At 35.8% G+C, this 22,536-nt stretch overlaps 3 protein-coding genes across 5 annotated transcripts; 2 read left to right on the forward strand and 1 right to left on the reverse strand.

The window, feature by feature from the left end:
* The first annotated feature begins 1,262 nt into the window (after nt 1-1,262).
* Nucleotides 1,263-3,873, forward strand: LOC135696622 (uncharacterized). The gene has a single exon (XM_065216080.2). The coding sequence runs from the start codon at nt 2,532-2,534 to the stop codon at nt 3,699-3,701; it is 1,170 nt and encodes a 389-aa protein (XP_065072152.2). The 5' UTR covers nt 1,263-2,531; the 3' UTR covers nt 3,702-3,873.
* A 1,673-nt stretch (nt 3,874-5,546) lies between these two features.
* Nucleotides 5,547-6,918, reverse strand: LOC135680988 (uncharacterized). The gene has a single exon (XM_065195240.2). The coding sequence runs from the start codon at nt 6,880-6,882 to the stop codon at nt 6,013-6,015; it is 870 nt and encodes a 289-aa protein (XP_065051312.2). The 5' UTR covers nt 6,883-6,918; the 3' UTR covers nt 5,547-6,012.
* Nucleotides 6,919-6,931: 13 nt separating this feature from the next.
* On the forward strand, nt 6,932-18,349 carry LOC135696615 (farnesyl pyrophosphate synthase). 3 transcript variants are annotated; one of them, XM_065216073.2, is made up of 11 exons: nt 6,932-7,040; nt 12,838-13,006; nt 13,572-13,596; nt 14,313-14,425; nt 14,974-15,054; nt 15,521-15,643; nt 16,104-16,195; nt 16,818-16,890; nt 17,240-17,317; nt 17,636-17,776; nt 17,974-18,349. In XM_065216073.2, the coding sequence occupies exons 2-11, from the start codon at nt 12,869-12,871 to the stop codon at nt 18,172-18,174; spliced, it is 1,065 nt and encodes a 354-aa protein (XP_065072145.1). In that variant the 5' UTR covers nt 6,932-7,040; nt 12,838-12,868; the 3' UTR covers nt 18,175-18,349. The 3 variants fall into 3 exon arrangements, with proteins under 3 accessions (XP_065072145.1, XP_065072144.2, XP_065072146.1); XM_065216072.2 differs by lacking the exon at nt 6,932-7,040 and adding an exon at nt 10,398-11,073; XM_065216074.2 differs by lacking the exon at nt 6,932-7,040 and adding an exon at nt 10,404-11,069.
* Nucleotides 18,350-22,536: the final 4,187 nt, after the last annotated feature.

Raw genomic sequence — 22,536 nt, forward strand, 5'->3', positions numbered from 1 at the left:
ATTTCGATACAAACGATTTATTTAGATCTCTTTGACTTGCATCTCACGAAAACACACCTTATTTCGAATCTGATTCTTTTGTTTCTGGTTAAAGAAAACAACTCGAAAACCAGGTTGTGCTGAGCAGAGATTGACTTGTGCTCTTGTATTCTTGTATTTATCTCGCTAGTTTTCAAGGTAAGGATAATCTGCAACATGCTTTGCCTGGAAAATCACCTACATCCTCTATCTAGTGTCCAGTCTTTGTATGTTTTAATTGTTATCGTTAGCAACAATATGGTTTATACTAAGGTGCCGGGCTGCTTGTTCTATTCTTCTGATCTCTGCTGGCCGTACTGTTAACTTACAGTTATATAATTTCACCACAGAAGTACATATATTTTCGAAAACATTTTGGATTCCAGAATCATTTAGCCACTGTCTTGGAGGATAATTGAGTACTGTAGAGCAAGGAATACAGGTAAATCGGTCTTCACAAGATAGCGTTAAAATAAAGAAGGTTAATGTGAGCAGGTCATATGATTTAGCACCAGATGCAAAGGAAAGGTCGTATTAGGTCTCTTTCATTCTTTATTCTTCATTTCTCCCAATGTAAATCCTTCCAAGAGGTGATAGCTCTAACATATTTTCCCTTGCAGGCGGCGACATAGAAATGTGAGGAAAAAACCTTTGCCAAATGAAAAAGAAAAAGAACTGGGGCTATCAAGCATTTTTGAAAACTTCTTAACGACATAAACTACCTGAACGAAAGTACTTTCCATGTTATCGAAGTGCAATTCACCTTTGAGTAAGGATTTCCCGATTCTTACTATAGAGTGATTTGTACCCTGGGTACCAGAGCCTCATGAATCCGGGGGTACAGTATTGTGAAAGGCTAATCCTTACTCAATAAATTCTTCTGTGATTTGCTTCTAAAAATATTTCTGAGACTAAAGAATGGAGACTCTGGCACCCAGAGTAAGTGATTTGCTGCTCAGGAAGAAACTTTGTTTTACACTTGCCCTAATCTACCGATCTATATGGCTGCGAGGTGCCAGGGACGATCACAGTATGCATGAGAGAATAGAGACAAGATAAAAGTGCATTATAAACATCTTTCCAGCTAAGGCAAAAGTTCTGAGTTTTTTCTGCCCCTCTCCCTTACATTTACATGAAATACTGCTGTTTTATAAAAATAAATCAAAGAAATTTTGTCATTCTCCCCCCTCTAGAGTTCATTCGCCACGGCACCTCTGAACAGCATCAAGAGGGGTTTCGAAAATTAAGCGAATAAGAAAACATTAGAAGGAGTGTACTCAGATGCATTTTCGAATTGAAGAAAACTGAACTAAACTATAAAGACTTTAATAGCTCAAAAAGCTCTTCAATGGAAGCAAAAATTGGATTCCGATTCAAAGGTGTAAGGGAACAAGAGAAAGGAAAAAAGGAATGAACCTAGGGTTATAGAAATGAAAACAAAAGAAAGGGAAAAATTGAATGGAACTAAAAGAGCACTGGATAAAAACAAAATGAGAAGATGGAGTCTTTGATAATGTTAAGCCTTAGGTACTTGACGTCTTCAGCATGAATTTGACAAGGTTAGTAATGAATTTGACATCACATTCGTTTTTAAGACCAACAACTAAAGGTAAAATATCACGTATACAATCAATCTGACGTCACAAACGCACTTGATTGCTATAAAAGGGGATGTGTACAGAAAGAGATTACTTTGCGAAGTATATCGTTATCTAAGCGGTGTTCTTCAGCAATCTGCTACAAGTTGTGAATATAGTTTGTAGAAGAGATTTACGTGTATCTACGTGAGCTGTTGTTGGTGATTTGTGCGTTACTTACATCGGGTTATGATTAACATGTCGTTGAAAAGTGAAGAGAAAATGGCCGGTGGTGACGCGAATTTGGTGGAGAAACTGATGAGCGAACTGGAGACGTCGAAGAAAGAAGCGAGCAAGCTAAAAGAACTGAACGGAGTTTTGGTGAAGTGAGTGATAATACATCTTTCTAATTAAAATACAGTGATTGAACTAAACTAATTCAAATAAAGTGAAGTTTTGTAGGACTCGCAGATTAACAGTTAGACTGAGTAATAAAAATTAAGAGAAAGTAAAACTGATTCTAATTTGAAAGCAGTTTCTGATTCTCAAGTTAATATGATGTAAAAAACACAAGTTAAAATTCGTCTTATAATTTTGACTATTTCTTAAAGAGCTAATAGAGAAATGACAACATAATAAAACATATCTTTTTCAGGAAATCCAAAGATCGAGAGATGGCTTTAAAGATGGAGAAGAACCTGTGCCAAGTGGAGGTGAAAATTCTACACGAATTAAAGCATTTGTCAGTAGCACTAGGCCCTCTTTTATTAATGTTTTTAATCACATCTTTCAATTCGTTAAATTTGCAGGACTTGTTAAAATTCATAAGCATTTTTTTGGAATTGGTCTTTCTACATCATATTCCATCTGCACTTGGAGGAGACTTAACTCAACGAATATTGTTTATTATCGCAGATAAATGATCTCAAAATTCAAATGGAGGGCTTGACGGAAGTACTAAACTATCAACAAGACATGGCGGATGAGTTGGTACAACGTGAGCCAGAGAAAGTCAAGAAATTGAAACGTCAGAAGAAGGAGTTGACTGACAAGTGTCAAGAGAAGGAGAAACAGTTAGAAGGAATGAAGAAAAGTTTGCAAGAAATTAAATTTGTTTTTGAAAGCAAGGAAACCGAAAACAAGGAAATCAAAGAGGCAATGCTGGAATTGAAAGCCGAAAACATCAAACTCCTCAGTGAAAATTCTCTACTTGAAGGTCGTCTTGAAGAGAAAGAAAATAACATTTTCAAGAAAGATAAAGAAATTGTTGATCTGAGACTTGAGATAGTAGAGCTTAAAAACAAAATGCAAAAAGACCAGACATGCATTGCTCGACAAGCATCGATGATTTCTAACCTGGAAGCAACGATCGAGCAGATGGAGGTTGATGCAGTCAAAAAGGATCTGAGAATATGGGAGCTCAAGCAAGAAATGAAGGAAGCCAACACCAAAGTGATAAAAGAAGTGGCTGAAATTACTGTAAAGAACGTCATCAGGGAAGTAGGGGACAAGGCTCAAATTTTCAATCTGGGAAACAAAAATACCTCACTCAGGTCAGAAATTGAATCCTTGATGCAGAAAACAGAAAGGCTGGAGAAATTAGTTACCGAGCTGCAGGACAGTGCACAAAACATGGCAGCCACAGCTGAATCAAAAATCAGAGAAATGGTTGACCAAATGCAGAGAACAAATGAGAGGGCACAGCTTTCAGAGGAAAAGGCAAATGAGATAGAAAAAGGCCTTGTTTACATAAATTTAGCATTTGCAGGCGCTCAGGAGCATATCGTGGTGATGAATCAAGAAAAAGAGGCGGTTTTGGAGAAGCTACGAGAAAGAGATCAGGCTTTGAACAAGCAATTGAATGTGAATAATCAACTGAGACAAGAAATTGATACTCGTAATGACCTAATACAAAAACTCGGAGAACGAGTTAGTGGTTTCGTTAAAATCTTAATGGGTGAACCAGGGGCCACTGAGGGTGTCATCCATAAGGTGGATCAAATGAAGGGAAAGATAGACAGTATTCAAGAGAAGGTTTTGAAAATAGAAGCAAAAAAGAAGAGCTTTGGAAAAAGAATGTTGGTAAGATTTCGAAAGGTGAAGTAAACTGGAGAGTTGAAGGAACCCAAATATTAGATTCGACAAGACTATAAACAATTTTGATATCTTTGATAAGTTTTTTTATTAGAGAAATTTTTATGATGTTTGTTTGAGAGAAAAATTCGATGCCTTTAATTTGAATTATATCTCTATCTTGTGCCAAAGGTTTTGATTTGAATTTCACAAAATATCAAATAAAAAAATACAAATGTAGAGAGGTGGGGATGTTGTTGATTTTTTGCAGAAGTTATCGATAAGCAGAACTAGTCCATGGTACCGTTCCAAGTGAATTACAATAATGCCTAAATGTTTACATACCAAGAATTGTGTTCTGTTTATAATTTCTGGGTTTGTTAAAAGCATGGAGACAGGAAGGTAAAGGGTAAATGGAAATATGGTGTCTCAAGCTTTGTGAAACGTTATATTACTGGTGGACCATGGATCAAGCAGACGAAAGTGTTTGGTCCTGACTTTTAAATGGTTTTGTTAGAGTTCTATCAACGACCGATTGCTTGTTAGTGGTATAGCCGAGATCATTTCAAGCTATTGTATAGTAGTCACATCCAAATCATGAGAGGACGCCTGATCACTATGACTCAATGCCTTTAGATTCTTCATGTTATGATCTTCTTCCTTGAACAAGTTAGCGCCAGAGGCAAATAAAATGACCTCTGAGTTGTATAAAGTAGGTGTCAACGATGAGGGTGAAGAGAGAGAAAAATGAAAGATCAAGAAAAAAAGCATTGTAAAGAAAACAGAAGGAGCGCTAAAAGAGCAGAGTAGAAAGAGCAAATTGAGGTAAAGAGAAGAGTAGAATTCAATGAAAATAGCTGAAAGACATAAAGAAAGAGAAAATAAAATATAGTAATGCTGAAGGATGAAAATTTGCACTAAAAAATAATTACCTAGACCCCTCTGTGATATTCAAAAAGTATGTAGATCCTAATTTTCTCATTCTCCTTTGCTTTTCAACACAACCCTGCCTTGTTCATTTTATGTTTCTCTTTAATTTACATATGGGTCACTGGCTCGGGTTTCAAACTTATTGGAGGTGGCATCGGTCGAAAAAAGTGATGAGTGGAGAAGGATAAGTGGAGAAAGGAGAGCAAAGTACAGATTGGTATTGCAAAAAAATATTATCATATTAGCAAACCAACTACAGAAAATTCCAATACTCTCGAATACCAAATAATTGTCATCCTACATATCAATTTTCGAAAAAATTCCAATCCCCCCTTCCCAATTTTTGAAAAATTAGCATGATTGTGAACAGTACATATAAAAACGTCAGTAAAGTTTATTCCACAGAGAGCTCTGTTAGAGAGTTCATGCCAGAATGGATGAAAGTGTTATACAGGGAGAAAGTGTGTCTCTGAAAGCTAATACTTAAACTTAAATCAGATTCAAACTAAAGTGAATAAATAGAAAATCTACATTAACAGTTACAGTTCCGAACGACATTCAGTTTGGTTAAGTATTTGATGACATAGGATTTCAAAGTGTTTATTCTTCCTCTGGCCAAAAAACAAAATTTTGTAAACCTTCCACAAAAGAACAATGGAAACAAAACATGTTCTGAGAGTGATTGCTGAAATTAATTTTCAAACAGTTTCATTGACCAATTCAGTGGGATTCTGCATTTTGATGAACAGCTCTCCCATGTTATTCAGATCAAAGGAAAATTGATTTCCCTACTTTACAATAAGCCTTTCTCAATGAAAAACGATTGCATATCATAACATAACATAACATAATTTGAATAGAGTTGATTTGAGTAGAATCGTAGAAACATTTGAGACATATGGCAGCTACTTGAAGAAATTTGAAGCAAACAATAGGGTAGACAATGACTCCAGGACTTTAATCTACCATTATTTGATTTTGAGGCTATACATACATTGACATATTAACTGTGGTTTAACACTTATTAGTATATGTATATCATTAGTGTGTGACTCCAAAAACAATGAATCTAAAGAATTAAAGTAGTTCTACTCCAGCCTCTTGTTTGGCTGATCAAGTGATAAAAATGTTTAATAAACAAGTAAGACAAATTGGCCATAGGCATCCTATGAGGGAGGGCCTGGAGAAGAAATAGACAAATAAATACTGGGATAATCTGAATAAAGTTGAGCAAAAATTTAAGAAGGCAAATAAAAAGCAAAAGTGTGAACTGCAAATTTTTGATATGGGGTCCTTAAAATTACCAAGGAAACATGAACATGTCATTGAAAGATAGACAGCATCTTTCATATATACGCAGTAAAATACAATTGCATGCACCACTGCCATGCCTTTCAAAATACATAATTAAATTTCACCTTGCTTCTCTAAGAATCTTTTGTCTAATAAATGTTAATTTTTGTAACCATCTTTCTGTTCGCAAGTTCTGGTCTATCAATAGACTGGGTCCAAAGAGGTCATCATCATCTTTTGTGGCTTTTGAACCATTAGTCGGTACAATTCTACTGGAAGGTGCAGGTGTAAAAGTTGATGTGGATGATCCAAATATGGCATTTTCATGACTGTCACTTTTAGTTGACATCTGATAGTTTTGGCTATTATCGTTTTGTGTGACAGGTTCCTTTTTGTTCATATTTGAGACGAAAGTTTGTTGATGGAAACCTTGGGCTTCAATCTCTGCTATTTTCTCCTTATCAACATCAAATGTTGCTGAATTTGCAGAACATAATTCCGACAAATTGCGGCTACTTGTCTCAATAAGATTAGCAACGCGCTCTTTCAAAGATATTTTCCCATCTTTTTCAACAGTGACATCCTTGCGCATGTCTGCACTTGTCTCTTTCTTATTATGTCCGTCCTTGTTTCTCTCTTCCTTCTCTCTACGCCTTCTTTCTTCCGGCGAGCGACTTTTAGATCGATCTCTTCGTCTTTTGTCACTAGGTGAACGACTCCTTGATCGATTACGCCGACTATACTGTGACTTTTCTCCACGTTTTTCAGCTCGTGAACTCGATCGGCTGTGACTACTTCCATGGCCTGACGACCTATAATGGGTGCTACCGCTCTTGTGTTTACGGCGATCTGAATTTGCGCTCCGTGATCTTGACCTAGACCTTCTGCGTTTCTTTTTATTATCACGTTTCCGCCGGTCATAATCAGATTCATCGCTAGAAGAGTGTTTTCTTCTACTCTTTTCACGGCTGCGGCTTCGGCTGCGCGCCATTTTCTTCGCTCATCCAAAATAACCTCCATTTTACATTTGCCTCGCTTTAAATTTGACTTAATTTGGGTCGAGGTTGTTCCAAAATGATATTGATTTTTCATCGATCACTCTTGATCAAAAGGATAGAAAAAGCAGCAGTTAGCTTACTTGTGAAAAAGGTACCATCAGTTTTTTTATAAATGCATCTGTTCTATGTAATTTAGTATCAAATTTCTGTTAAAATGGTCCTCTACAGACTTAATGCTCTTTTAAAGTCACACCCTCCCTGGTTTTTAATTCCCTTCAACTGAATTTTTTAAATTGTAAATTAGGTCCATGTTCCTAATCCTTCATCGATTATGCCATTTAACATTACATTCCTCTACATCATTTACATCGCTGCATACAATACTAGGACATTCCTTCTTATATTATTTACTTCATACATCTAAGCCACGTTAATACTGCCTCTCCCCAGTCCAACAAGTCTAGATCTTTCTTTCACCTTTTCATCATCATTACATTATCCTAACACATCCTTCTTCAGAACAATTATTTTTAGCCCGTCAGTTTGTAAAGGCTATTAGGATTTTGATTAGGATGTAGTTTTCATAGCTCCCAACTTTTTAGAAGTCATAATAGGGTCAGGTATAATATACATAGATAAAATTCAGAAACAAAGCAAAACGGCGATGAGAATCCAATTTTGTCAGTAAAATTTTCCAAAATAAATTAAATTAAATGAATACTAATATTTCGCCCCGGCATACAATGCTCCGAGTAAAAATGATTATTTGTTTGATTGGAAATTTATCTCACAACATTGGATTCTTGTCGCTGTTTTGCCTTGTTTCTGAATTTTATCCTCATATTTATAGTATTTTCATTGCAAGATTTAGAGAATCCGGCGGACAGCCTATCCTGCATTATCCTTTCACACATAATATACATATGAGCCTATACATTCTGAAGAAGCTCATCACGAAACACAGGAGCAGCACTATGGGGTGGAATGGGGTGGACTGAGGTGGACATGTCCATCCCACTTTTTTTAAGATTGACCTTCTAATTTTTCTAAAGCTGGATCAATAACATAGGGGGAGGGGGGAGGATGTTAGTTTTCTTCTCTGAGATCAGAACTATTTTCATTTTGATGGTCAGTTAATCTTTTCAGATATTAGCTGACATAGAGTATGATGTATTGGAACATCAGTTTTGTAAAAAGTGAGAAACTAAGATGAAGATGATCTATAAAACACAGCTTTATCATGCTAAACAGTTGGTTCTCAGGGTGTGGTGTTTGCCTTCCTTCCTTGTTAAAGGTTTTTGGCAATAATTAATTTTAAAACTTGTACCCAAACTTTTTTAAGCTGTAAGGATAGTATAGTTGCAGCCCCACCTGTTACCACTGCATCACCTTTGATCCTCAATATCAGGCAAAAGGTTGGAATACCTTGTTCAAATTAGCATCTATCAAGATGTGGGAGATAAAATAGACAAAGGAGTCTCGTTAATAAGTTTAAAACCATTGCTAGCTAAAAAATGCCACTGTAATTAGCTTTTATATTATTAGTTTTTATATATGTATTGAGGGTTTCAAATATGTCAAACTTGGTTACCATTAAGGACCACAATTTCACGAATGGTGTTGCACCAGTTTCTTACCCAGACCACTTATCAGCTCCACCCCTTCATTGTTCACCCTACTATTTTGGAGCCTGGCCGAAATGTTAGTCAAGTTGTTTTTTACTGATCTGATCTATACATTATCTATGTACCTTTGTGCATATGGCAGGTCAGCTTTTGAGCGAACACAGATATATGTAAATGCTATGATTTATAATTTTAATTGCATTGTGGTTCAGCGGAGTTTATATGAGTTTATGCGGGTCTGACTTGCAAATCACTGGTAACTTGAGCTATATGAGTTTTAGCTCAAATGACATGCAATAGGCATATGTCTCTTCTTTGGCTCCATTTTCCCACATGTTAAAAAGTACTTTTTTTAACATACTTAATACTTAAAAATACTTAAAAACATTTTTTCAATGGATTTGGATGGATAATTTGGTGACAGCAAGGGTGAATAATGCTTTAGCCAATCAGCACCACTTTTTCAACCAACTTTCATCAATATTATTTGCACTCCACGTGCAAAGTTTCAACACCAAAACATAGGAGAACATGTTGAAAATTTAAGCCTGCTTTCTAAAAGCATGTTGAAAATTAATCCCACCACTCCAGCCTCTCTTAATATCCCCCATTAAATTAGGAGGTTTGATAAAAGAACTTGCAGCAGGAATACAAGATAGGATAATTAACAACACATTACCAGCATATATATGTAATATATATATGCTGAAAGACAAGGTTCCTGTAGGAGAGAAAATCTCAATAAAGATTTTATCCTGTACCCAGTTTTTCAGCAACTTGGTAAGTCAAGTTTCATAACCAGCCTAAAGAGTCAGCAAGAGTCAAGCTATATGAACATGTGATAGCATCATACAAAGCAATAATTTGAGATCCTATGCCTGTCAATTCTGTTAATGGATCAAGTTATTTTGTAACATTAATTGAGGATTCTTCAAAGTACACCCAGATATCATCAAGCAGAAGAATGATGTCTTGGAAAAAGTCAAATAACTGGTTACTCTAATAGAGAACATCACTGCAAAACAATGCAAAGATCCTGTGAAGCATTTCTGGCAGTGAATACCCCTCAGAGGTGTAAGATGGCTATTTGAAGAAAAAGGAAATGTTTACAAAAAATAGTTGCTAATGATGTAGCAAATAAGTAACACTGCAACACGTCGAGAACAAACAACAATGAACACATATAAATTAAATGTGGTAAGATTTTGCCCTGGCATACGGTAGAGCCCGAGCAAAAGTAGACAGACTAAAAATGTACAAATTTATATGAGACGATGGTGGTGTTGGATTGATTGATGTGGAATGTGGAGAGGCAACGAGAGTAGAAAAGGAAAGGATGGCAAACACTCTCCCATTTGTCGTTAAGTTACAGTAATGGTGTTATAGTAAGATAGTTTATGGAGTTTTCTGGGCTGCTGAAATGGTCTGCAACATCAGCTTTGTCTACTTTTTTGTTGATAATGTCTCGTCTGTGTTTGTTAAATCTGTCTTTCAGTCGCTTGCTTGTTTGTCCAATGTATTGACAGTTCTTATGACCATTAGTTAAACAGCGTTTGTATTGAAATGCGTCAAGGGCCTTTCTGTAGTTGCAGTCCAGTCTTTGTTTTATGTCGTAGTTTTTGTCAGTGTTAGTAAATTTAAATGTTGTAGTACCGTCTGTGCTTTATTGGCATGTTATGCAGTTATGTTGCGAGTGGCATTTGTAAGTGCCTCTGGAATCAATGGGTGTGTCACTTTTTATTCTGGCAGGAACCAGTAAATCCTGGAGGTTTTTGGGTCTGCGGGAGCTTAATATAGCTATGTCAGAGAAGACTGCTTTGCATGTTTTTTAGTTCTGTAATATGTTGTTGTTTTGTTTGAGGGTAGTAGATAGCTGCTATGCTAATAACCCTGTTCAAAATGAGGCAGCCAAAAAAAAGAATAGGACCATTATAGAGACAGTACGAGCAATGATGTGCCATGCCAATATATCACAAAAGTTCTGGGCTTAGCTGGTAAAAACCACTGTTAATCATTGAAATTGTGATATGACAGTTTATTTCAAGCAAGTTTTGTTATAAAGAAAACTGAACTGGTGAATAATATGAGGTGTCCTGCTGAGAGTATTTGGCTGTGTGGCATTTGTCTTTGTGGCAAATGAGAAGCAAAATAAGTTAGAAGAAAAGTCTCGAAAACCAAACTTTGTTGGATTATTAAGCTGAAACCAAGGGATATAAACTTTTTGATATTTCAACTGATGGATTTGTGCAAAGCAGAGTCATCGTATTTACTGAAGAAGATTTCCATGATTTGACATGTTTTGTACATCCATGGACATGAACATCATGTGACTAGCAAACAACCTTTTTTCAAAGTTTTCAAGGGGGATTTCCCACATTCTTGGAAATAATTCTACGAGGTTTTCCAACATTCTTCATAAACTCTTCAATTTCGACCTCAGAAGACCTCATTGATCACCTGGTGAACATCCATAGATATTCGGTTGCAGACCATTTTGGTAATGTTACGGTCAGGGCTTTGTGCAGGCCAAGGAAGCACACTGAGATTAAAGATACGTAGGTAAAGTTTTGTAAAAATTGCTTTGTGAGAGGGTCTTGTTGAAAAATGAAAGACTTCCTTTGTTTTCCAATAATTAATCTGACTCCTCCAAAACGATTGTCTTGCAATGTATCGACATACTCTTCAACATGGCTTTATATCAGATTCATATTTCAAATTTTGAATGTGGCTAGATTTTGCTAATTTTTTTTTCACATTGATTCTCTTACATTAGAAGTGGAATATTATTTTTGGTATTATAATTAAATGTAACTAATTTTTGTTTAATGAAATATTCGAATTTGAATTTGTCGCAAATAGCAGGTTTCATTTAGGCCCAATTGAACCCCAAAACATAACTCAATTTGAAATGAAATTTTTTCGGCAGAAGTTTAGGATTTTCGTCTTCTTTTAATTTCATTTTAAGAAACAGTGCGTCCTCGTTTATCCGAACATGGGTTCTGCAAACTTCGTTTATCCAAAGACCGTTATGTTGTATATAGGTGTTTATCCGAAGACAGTTAGGTGTGATGTTTTGTATCCAAACATAGAGCATTGAAAGAGCACTGGTTTAAGCGCACCTTCAGTTATTTTCGAGCCCTAAAATGAATCCTGGAAATTGTGAAAGCATTGAAATGAGTATATCCTCTTGATAACTCTATTAATGAATCCACTGTAAGATTGATAAACGTGTATGTTAACTGAGCAATTATCTGAACAGCATACACAAAATGATTTTTATATTCACATTTATTTTCTAATCACATGTTTCTCTCCAGAGAATGCAAACATCTGACAAATCGATCTGTTCTATCTAATGCCATTTTTATGCCATGGTGTAACTGAAATCTAAAATGATATTTTTGACAAAACTTGCCCTGTATCTGAATTTTCCAGGGAAATTCCTGAATCATCCGAACTTTCGACTTATCCATTAACAGGTCTTGTCATGTTTCATACCAAGCAGTTCCACTGTATTTATATAGGGATAAGTTTCAATTACTAAAATATTTTGCTTCACAAACTGCCCTGTCTAAGATTACATTTTCAATAAACTACATAAAGAAAAGAATAGTAATCGAAATACGATGCTTGTAGTTGTAGTGAGAGGCAGCCTGTTTGTGGAAAGCCACATCCCCAGAGACTCAATACCGTTGTTCATTCCTCAGTGATTGTTAAAATATTGTTCGAAGAAACAGGTATACTTGTGTCATTAGCATACATTGTGACTCGTGAACGATCGAGAGCGAACGAAGATCGTTCATAAAGAGAATAAACATGAGAGGTCCTAGACATCAGCCTTGGGGTAGTTCATAGAAAGTGAATCAAATTGTGAGATGTTACCGTGAACTTTACAAAATTGTTTGCGTTTGAATAAGTATGTTCGAAATCAACTAAGTTCTTTGTTATCGATTTCGTATGGTTATGCCTTTCCTTATAGTATTTCAGTAATCATACCGTATCAAAAGCCTTCTTCAAATCATTACAATTTTTGCATTATTTCTTTCTTATGTCTACAATTGCATTATTTCTTACGTTGCCATGGTTGTTCTAGAAATTTCAAAATTCTTACTGAATTTCAAAGAATCAGACTCTTTATTTACTATATTCTTATGTTCGTATTAAGAGAGTTTTATAAGTTTGCAACTTTGCCGACGTTTCGGACGCCATCAGGCGTGCAACAAGGGTTCCAGTCTTGTTTCAGTGACTAGTAGTATTGCCTCGCCTTCGCCTATGTTTATACTTTAAGATGGCAGAATCGTAATGTTTCATTTTATTTTTTAGCATTTCTAGCTTTATATCAAGAAGTGTTACAATGGCACAGCAAGTTTCAAACAAATTTGAGAAGTACAAACAAAAGTTCATGGATGCTTTTCAGCCATTGATAAACCAGGCTCTTGAGGAGGAGCAACAGGTTCAGGAATTGGCTTCTCCGTGTCAATGGATAAGAAGTGTATGTTGTCATTTTTGTAAAATTAATGTTTACCCTGTTTACGCCCAAGGGTGTGTTTTAGCAAAGGTATTTTGGTTGGCCATACACTTTCATTGTAACCTCGTTTTATCAATCAAGCCTGTTTTTATCAATTTCCAGATAGCCAAAAATGATTTGGAAATCAAAAAGAGAAAGCGAGGGAGCTGTTTGACGAAAGGTTTTTTGCATGAGTTGGAACACCAACTTATAACTATAAAGTTGAAAAAATCCTATCCCGTTCTTTTTTGGGCCATATTAGTTGTAGTCTTGAGAAATGTCATTTTTCTATCCAAAGAGATTTGGCCTTCTAGTAGCTCTCATAACTTAGAGAAGCAAATATGAACTTTTCTTTTTCATCCTGTTTTTTTTCAGGGCTGTCGGATTGTACATATGTTTTGTTTTTTGGTTACGATGTATCTACATTTGTAAACGTTTTTAATAGCATGTATTATATATTATACGATATATAATGACCTGGATCTGAAAATTGAAGTAACTCAAAACTGCATGTTTGTATTCACTTGTAACATATTCTGTTTTTTTGTAGAGTTTTGAATATAATGCATTGGGAGGTATGTACCTAAATGGAAAAGTATTTCTGCTTAATATCACTTTTTATGTTTAGATAATTTTTTTTAGAATTTCAAAATAAGCCTCTTTTTAAATTATGGTCAGATCTCTGATTCTGTTTTAGATTTATCAGTTACTGATCTACGCTTTTCTTGACTAGATTGGGGTTAATGATTCTCAAAAGGGATACTGATCAATTATTGCATTATTGACTTGCTTGCTTTTGTTTAGGGTCGTTTAACTAGAATTTTTTGTGTGAGGTTCAATTGACGCAATATGAATAGACAGTGTATGATTATGTATAGAGCTTCATTTAAGTATTGGGTGAAACTTTTCACTCTTTTTGTCTTGGGCTTTGCCAGACTCTTGTGAGTGTTTAATAAGCATTAGTCTAAACACATCCAGTTTACATGTAAAATAAGACGAGCTTCAGTTTTTAGCTTTGAATTTTTCTTATTTCTCCATTCAATATAATGAAACTTATAGCAGTAGAACTGGGTTCCAAGGAGATTAACGTTCCAACAAATTTGAGCTTTAGAGTACAAGAAATAAAAAAGTGTCAGTGCCAGCCAGCGCGTCAGAAAGATTCCGTCAAGGAAAGGAAAACGCTGCCCCTTAGCTTAGTACCCCTGCCCTTTAAGCATAAGAGAAGGAAAGTTATTACTCTGAAGCTGCTGATAATTTACTTGAATGTTTATTTGGTTGCGTATGATTTCAGGAAAGTGCAACCGGGGCCTCATGGTGCCAGTGTGCTTAGACTACTTGAGAGGGGGAAATTTAACTCAAGACGAAGAGTCAAAAGCCATCAAATTGGGTTGGTGTGTGGAAATTGTGAGTATGAAATTTGTGCTTGAAAGAAGTATTTGATGAAATTTTCAGCATTTGTGCTGTCCGGTTAAAGGGCGGAAAAGAGTGCTACTTTCACCAGGGCTAAGAAAAATATGTAGTCACCAGGGCGCAGTTGGCTGTTGAGGGGCTAAAGCCAATTTCCTATGAGTCCCAAGTATTAGTAAAGTTCCTTAAATTTTGTAAGGAACTTTTGACACTGCAAAATTTGTCTTATTCTTGAAAGTTCGTTTCTACTTTGCTGGCAGGACCGTCGCTAGGAATTTTTTTGGAATGCATGATTGCTTCATCTGTAAGTTTTCAGATTTGTCAGCAAATATTGGATGGCTCACCAACTTTGTCGGCAAATGAGATCTGAGCAGCCCCCCCCCCCCACTTGAGCCCAATAGCTAGTGACGGCCCTGTTTGCAGGTATCAATCTATCCAATTATTAGCTTTCATATTGCTTTTGATCCCCGAAGGTTTTTCCATGAACAAAGGTTGTTGCTGTAGTTGATCTTTGCTATTGTAACAACATATTTAAATTGTTTTAGTTGCAAGCATTTCTCCTCGTGGCTGATGACATCGTCGACCGATCTGAGTTGCGACGAGGCAAGCCTTGTTGGTACAAAAATGTAAGCGATGCAGTTGACATCCATAACCATGATGTAATGTAGTCACATCCATAATCATAACCAAAGAGCTTAGAGTTTTCTCAGTTCGAAATTATGGCCTAGGCTCAATTCTTTGTGTTATTATATTGCTGGTAGATTATTTTAAAAAGGCTTTGAAAAAAACGAACATGTAAGAACATGCTTAAAAAGAGAAGCTTTTAAAATTCTGTACCACAAAAAAAGTTCATGTTACATGCTGTATATCAAAATATTTTCAGGTCTGAAAGATATTTTTCAGCTGAGAAGTAAAAAGTTATAAAAGCCATTTTTTCTGTGGCTGCAATGTATTTTTTTGTCTGTAGTATAGGGCTTCGACATTGATTCTGAGATGCCATATTCATGATTTTGAGTCATTAATACACACCCTTATATTCGGTATAACCTTATGCCATTGTGTAATTTGAACCTCATTCTCATTGCATTATAGCCTCATGTTGGATTAGTTGCTGTCAATGATGCGTTCATATTAGAGTCTATGGTGTATCGGCTTGTTAATCAAATTTTCAGAAGCGAAAAATATTATATTAGAATCGTAGATCTTTTTCACCAGGTAAATATGAACAAATCTAAAATAATTGTATTTGGTTACAAGTATGCCAAAAGTAATCATGACCAAACACCAACTTTCACAATCAATGCGATGATGGCAATCATCGTCTAAATCGATCAAGCTTGTTGTTGTTGGGTTTTTTTAATTCCTGTTTGGATTTTAAACTTAAAGTTAGCTTCACGTGAGTTTGTTTTGCATTGAAGCGATTAAAAGTCTTTGATAGTGATGCAGCTTTGCATGAATGTGGTAGCAGAGCATTAAATAGTCTTCACGACTTGTTAAGTAGGCCTCTTTTTGATGTAAACATTGTAATGTCTTATTTTGTTGGCGTAATCACAAGTCAATTAGTTACTGAGTAATGCTTCCTCCTTGCTGGTCTGCTTTAGGAGATGAATTTTTCTGTCAAGCTTTCATTTGATAAATTTGTTTTTGCAGAAATAAAGGGCAGTTTATTTTCTAGGTTAATCATAAAACAGTTTTTGGACAACAACTTGACTTGCTAACGTCACAAAGCGGGAAAAAGATTGATTTCGATATTTTTACGATAGAAAGGTAATATTGCAGTTTGCTACCAAGATTGTCATATCCGAAAACAAACAAACCAAGGCTAGGCCTCTCAGTGTTTTTGAAAATTGTAGTCGATACACAGATATCTTTACAAGTATAATAATAGTTTCTGGTTTCAAAGCTTTACTTGCTGGTGTTATTATTCCTGTAGTTTCAAAAACAACACTTTCTTTTACATCTTTCTTACCGAAGGTATTCAAATATTGTCCAATAATTCGTTTCCCCAAAACCCCGTCCCGTATGCTCTGACTTTCAAGAACTAATTTATAATTGCCTTTGGTAAGGGTTCCTGTTCCAAAGGGACATTTTGCCTTTAAATCCACAAACCGTATTTGAATCTACAAACAAGGTATCCCACAAATTTCTCGAGTTCATGAAAGCAGATCTCTTGGCCTCTCAGTTCCCATAGGTTCCGACGTCACTCTTTTACCCTTTATGAAGCAAACTGTGTTATCCGGATTAAAACAATGAATCAAAATAAACATTTGTCTGGATAAGTTTAGTTTCTTCTTTGCCAACGATATCTTCTATATAAATGTAGATTTCGTTTGTTTTCTATTCTATTTAATCTATATTCATTTTGGGCTGCAATTTTCTTCTTTTGTAGGTACAAAGCAATAATAAAATTCAAAACTGCCTACTACTCGTTTTACCTTCCCGTGGTTCTGGCAATGACCATGGTACGTTTTTTATTTGTAACAATACAAGCTGAAAATTGTTTGTTTTCAAAGGAAGCTCGTGGAAATCTTGTTGACATGATCAGTTAAACGCAGTTCTGTTTACATAGTTTTTTGTTGTCCAGTAAAAGTACTGTTTGCGAAATATACTATTCGTGGAGGTGAGTTAAAATGATAAAATGAAGCGTAGATGGGGTATTATATATCTCAACATCTATTTAGAATCAATTTTTATTATTGAAATTGAATCAGAGACTCACCTTTTTGATTCGAAGTAGACCTGTTCAATTTCTTGTTTCTAATCCATTTAGCACGTACATTGAATGACAAGTAACAATTCTTTTCCTTTCAGGCTGGAATAGAAGATGAATCGATGTTCAACGAAGCACAACAAATATTATTAGAAATGGGAGAATATTTTCAAGTTCAGGTATGTATATATCTTATGGAAGGATCGAAATGAAGAATGATTTAGAAGCCAATTTTATCAACTTAGATGTCATCTGCGATTATTTTTTATTTGTTCTTTTTTGAGAATTATTGTTAACGTATTTGTTCTGGAATGATTGTTTTGTCTGGATTGATTTTGCTGGATTTCAGTATGAGTTTGTTTGCTGGATTTCAGTATGAGTTCGTTTGCTGGATTTCAGTATGAGTTCGTTTGTTGGATTTCTTGGATTTCTATCTGGATTGTTATTGCTGGATTTTATGAACGGATCGTTGAATTTGGATTTGCATTCCATTTCAGGATGATTATCTAGATTGCTACGGCGATCCATCAGTGACGGGGAAAGTTGGAACAGACATTCAAGAGGGGAAATGCAGCTGGCTAATAGTGCAGGTTTTGCAAAGAACGACCAAGGAGCAACGAATGTCAATTAAACTAGAGGTATGTTACTTGTCTTGCAGTGGGCTGTGATTAGGGCTAGATTACAAGATTAGGGCTAGATTGCATGATCTTGGCTCAATTACGTCACTCAACCCTTATAAGTCAAGGTTTTTGATGTTGCTTGTGGAATTTTCCTTTTCTCGAATCATTTTTGCCATTTTATTAACGATCGATGTAACAATTTCATCTTTTTGTAGGAGAACTATGGAATAGACGATTCTGCCTCGGTAGACCACATAAAAAAGATATTTGACGATTTCAAAATTCCTCAGTTATTTGAAGAGTATGAAAATGACAGCTACTGCCGGATACAGAACTTGATCGAAACAAATTGTAATTCTGTGCCTAAAGAAATGTTTTATGCCTTAGTGAAAAAGATTTATAAAAGACAGAAATAGCTAATTTGAATTCACTTTCTTACTGTATCCAATTTTTTATGCCGGACTATATTTTAACTTTGTTCCCTTAAAACGTGGAGAATAATTATGAATACATCACCTGTAAAGAAATTGTTTTATTAATTGATAGACATTCAAAGTAATCAGACATTATTACCTTAAAAAACTTGGCTAAGGTTGGTTCTATTTGTTTTTCGTTTATCTAGATTAAGATGTCTCACTCTTGAATCCTCACAATTTTTGTCCAAGATGTTTAAAGGGGTTTTCCGCTCAATTTTTGTAGCCCTGGGGGTACCTTGTGGCCTGGATATTACTACAAATTGAAAAACAACCACAGTCTGTTACAATGAGAAGAGAAAAAAGTTCTTGATGAAAGTTAGAAGCTTGGTCCTTTTGTGCTTGATACAGGAATACTAATGACATTGTTGTTCGGGAGATCTTGCAGTAATCAGCTTCACTCGTAGTATATTTCTTCTAGAAGATTTTGGGGTTTATAAATGTCTATGTAATTTCAGCTGTGAATCAAGGTACTAATGAGGTTGCTGTAAGAACAGAATAAAATAACATGCGTATATATCCAGAAGAATATAAGAACATTAAGCTTCTGCTAAATTTATCTGGTTAAAGCCTACTTTTGACCCAGGGCAAGTGTTGCTTGAGAACGTCCAAGCCACGTTTTCCACATACATATGTACAGTTGGCCCACTACCTCTTTTTCCTTGGCGACCAGGGCAGGTTAGGTGTAGGGCATATGCAAAATACTTTTGGCGAATCTGAAGAGTTCACAAATTTTGTCACGAAATCTTAGAAACTAGATTTAAACTCGCATAATAGTGGTAAGGTATTATCGCACTTTTGCTGGTTGTGGAAAACAGTGTTTGATCACTGTTCCTTATCGGTTGAAATCGTTGGTCGAAAAGAAGTGCAATTACAAAGAGTCAGCCACAAAAAGCGTCGGCCAGAAAAGAGTTGGTCCATACAATAATTTTTGTCACTGAGCTGAGGTTTATAAACTTTTACCGACAAGAATTATTTCAATTTTTACCGACAATATTTTTGAGCTACTAAATAGATACAAAATATTAATGACTTAATTGTTTGTTGGGTGCTTTTGTAACACTCGGTTGTCAGAATATTATTAAATTTTTCAAACAAATCCAGAAGACAAACGATCTTCAATGCTTCATTGAAGTTCTAAGTATTTGACGTCTCTTTCGAAATAGCCGTAATTCGACTTACAAACATGCATAGAAAAAGATGGAGCAACATTTCAAACCCTAAATTTTAATTCAACTTCGGCACATAAGTTTGATTATCTATATTTCAATGGATTTTTGGTGTGTTTTGTGAACATTTACAAGTTACACAAAAATAAGCATTGCTAGCTAAAAAAATTTCGAAACAAACTAATTAGGATAGAAATGGATATTCCAAAAACATCACAGGACATGATTTGCTTCATATTCCCTTTGCTGTTCCGGTGATTGGAAAATGAGTAGCAGTTTGCGAGGGCCCGTGGTCTTGTATTTATGACGTCTCAGAATGTCAATTTGACGTCACATAATAAACAAATTAGTAAATATGTAAAATATAGTTAGTTATTGACATCTTAATTGGTTAATTGAGCTGCTAAAATGGATATCGAGATGCAGTCAATGGTGAGCCTCTATATCATTTCATTTTCTTTTTAATGTTGCCTGTTTTATGTAAAACAAACAGTGTAAAAATAAAATTGAAGCATTTTTGACTTTGAAATTTGGCTACTCCTTTGCTGACATTTCTACAAGCTCATCTTGAAATATGTTGTTAAGTTTTTCGATGCATTTCATCGCATCGATGCAAAAGTTAATTTTCCTTTTGTATTTTGGGTTTTTCTTGTCACAAATTTGGAGTCCTTAGTAAAGTGGGATTTACCTTGCTAAATCTGAATCTGTCTTTTCAAGTTCGAATGGTCATCTAGTACAAGCCGTCTATTTTCCCCGTGTAACCTGATTCTTGTCATCGTTTCAGTCTTACTATTGCAATTATTCTCCACAATGCGAGAGTCAATAATTTTCTCATAAAAATGAAATATTTACGTAAAATAAGCGACAAGGCAAGATGGGACCCCATGACTACTGACGTCGAGGGAAGTCCCTACTGTATAAACACTGATAAGACAAGTTCCTACTTTTTGCAGCTCTTAAGCCGAAACATTTGCATAAGGATTTGCATAAGCAACCTGGTCGACACATGAATGTGGGGGGTTGCCCCTTCCCGAAAATCTGTTGAAGAAAGAAATGGATTTGCATGTTCCTATATATCTCCTAGGTTCCTTAATAAATTTGAGCTGTTTATAGCCTGGCGACAACACGCTTGGTTAACCCATGATGAAAAACCTTTTCGTATCCATTGCTGACGTTGCAAATTACATCTTTAGGAGTCTGTACCTTCAGTAGATGCAAGCTGTGGGGGTACAGAGCAGCCAGAAACGACGCTTGAAGGAGTTGGCAATGTCAAATGTGAACAAAAAACAAGGAGAAACCATATCATACTTCTTATTGCAGCTGGGCTGTCAAATTTGCTGTGTTGGCCAATAGGAATAATAGCACTCTGGAAAATTCTACAGGTATCTAACCTCTGCGGGTATTAAAACTGGGAGCTTGGGAAATGTCAACTGGCAGTGCTCCCTTTGGTCAAAAGCGACGTCACATATAGCCCCCACGAGTGCATTTATGATAGTCATTTATTGTCACTGTAATTAGGCGCCCTTTGCTCTTCTCCCCTTTTGGAAATAAGAGCAGATTTGAGCACTTAAATTTTTTGGGCCTTTAATGAGAATCCAATTGGGATAAACCTATTGCTGCCGGGGCATAATATGTACCTTGGGGGCTTACTCGAGGGTCGGGGCTTATTCCTCAAAAATTACTTTAGGATGGGGGCTTATTCAAAGGCGGGGACTCATTTAAAGTTGGGTGCTTATTTGAGAACTTACGGTACGATTCTCCCAAGACACCCAAATCAAGACCCCAAAATACCTCCATTTTAATCTTTAGAAGAAAAAGCGCAAGATGATCAGTGATGCACTGGTATTTGCCATTAGGCGGAATCGATTCATGAAATCAAAGTTAATGTTGAAAATAACTTCTGTCACCTGTACAAAAAAATTTGAAACTGTAATGCGAAAAGAGGTCCAAGCTAAACCTTTAAGTACCATCCAGACAAAAAGGCAAACAAATGTTGAAGGTGGACCTTTATTAAAAATTCACAAACATACCGAGAACTAGCCATTTCCTCAATCTCATTTCCAGTGATCTTAATCGTCTCGTATTGCCTTCTTCGCTCAAGATTCTTGCTGCGTCCATATCGAGCATGCTGCTCACATTATTATAAGATGTTTATAATCAAACAACTTTCATGTTTCTCTATAAACTAGGCCAAATAGCACTCTGTGCGGGGTTCGTGCAGAAGGAATTGTTTTGAAAAGCGTTACTCATTTGGTAAATAGCCTTGAGAATTGTTCAGCACGAGCTACCTCTCAAAACTGACGTCACATGGGAGTATAACAAAGCATACTGTTTCCATGAATTTTTGTTCCCTTCAGAGTACTTTGTAAGAGTCAACTTTTCAAAAACTTTCCAGGGGGTTAATGAAGCAGTTTCAACTATCGTCAGTCATCGGCAACTCTTTTGTCTAAATCTAAAGATTTCCTCGAATTTTTTAATTAGGGACCTTATTTCAAAATAGGATCGTTGAATTGAATTTTGAGTCTTTTGAGATTTTGACGATAAGTTGAAGTGCTTTACTTACATGAAAAGGCATGATAAAATCTTGATAACCACAAAACTTTCAGGTTCCCCCTTAAGATCGTCTGCAAGATTTTTAACGATTTTGACAACTTGAAATTTCAAATAACTGGAATTTCAAGCACCTTCTTTATTCCTCTGCATAGTGACAGACATGTCTTCTGCCTTTCCCTCTTTAGATCAGAAATTTGAAGGATGATGAAGAAAAAGCACGAACTAGAGTTGCTTTTCGAGACGTTAAGATGTTGCTGTATCATGCAATAGGATGGGGCCTATTGTTCTATCTTGTATTGGCTATTGTCACAATTATTCAATATTCTGGCGACTAATAATTCCTAATTATGCAATAAATATAAGCATAATTTGTACTCGATTGTGGTGGCAATTTATTGCATATTTATTGACATGTTTTACTCTTTGCTTTTTACAATGAAATTAGAACCTTGACCCTACCTCTCCAAGTATTTCTGTTGCAATGCAAGGTGAAGTTTAGACGCCACGGAGTTCCAATACAAATATTAATGATGTGAGGCTATAACTACCTTCTGCAGCTATCAGAGCTTTATACCACCCTTAC

This window comes from Rhopilema esculentum, chromosome 18, assembly GCF_057945365.1.
Source record: "Rhopilema esculentum isolate cy_ngs chromosome 18, ASM5794536v1, whole genome shotgun sequence".
Taxonomy (NCBI): domain Eukaryota; kingdom Metazoa; phylum Cnidaria; class Scyphozoa; order Rhizostomeae; family Rhizostomatidae; genus Rhopilema; species Rhopilema esculentum.

Coding starts and splice junctions, on each gene's coding strand:
- LOC135680988 (XM_065195240.2), bottom strand. CDS start 6,882: ATGGCGCGCAGCCGAAGCCGCAGCCGTGAAAAGAGTAGAAGAAAACAC.
- LOC135696615 (XM_065216072.2), top strand. CDS start 11,015: ATGTTACGGTCAGGGCTTTGTGCAGGCCAAGGAAGCACACTGAGATTA. Junction 16,891..17,239: donor TGGTTCTGGCAATGACCATG/GTACGTTTTTTA, acceptor TTTTCCTTTCAG/GCTGGAATAGAAGATGAATC. Junction 17,777..17,973: donor GAATGTCAATTAAACTAGAG/GTATGTTACTTG, acceptor ATCTTTTTGTAG/GAGAACTATGGAATAGACGA.
- LOC135696622 (XM_065216080.2), top strand. CDS start 2,532: ATGGAGGGCTTGACGGAAGTACTAAACTATCAACAAGACATGGCGGAT.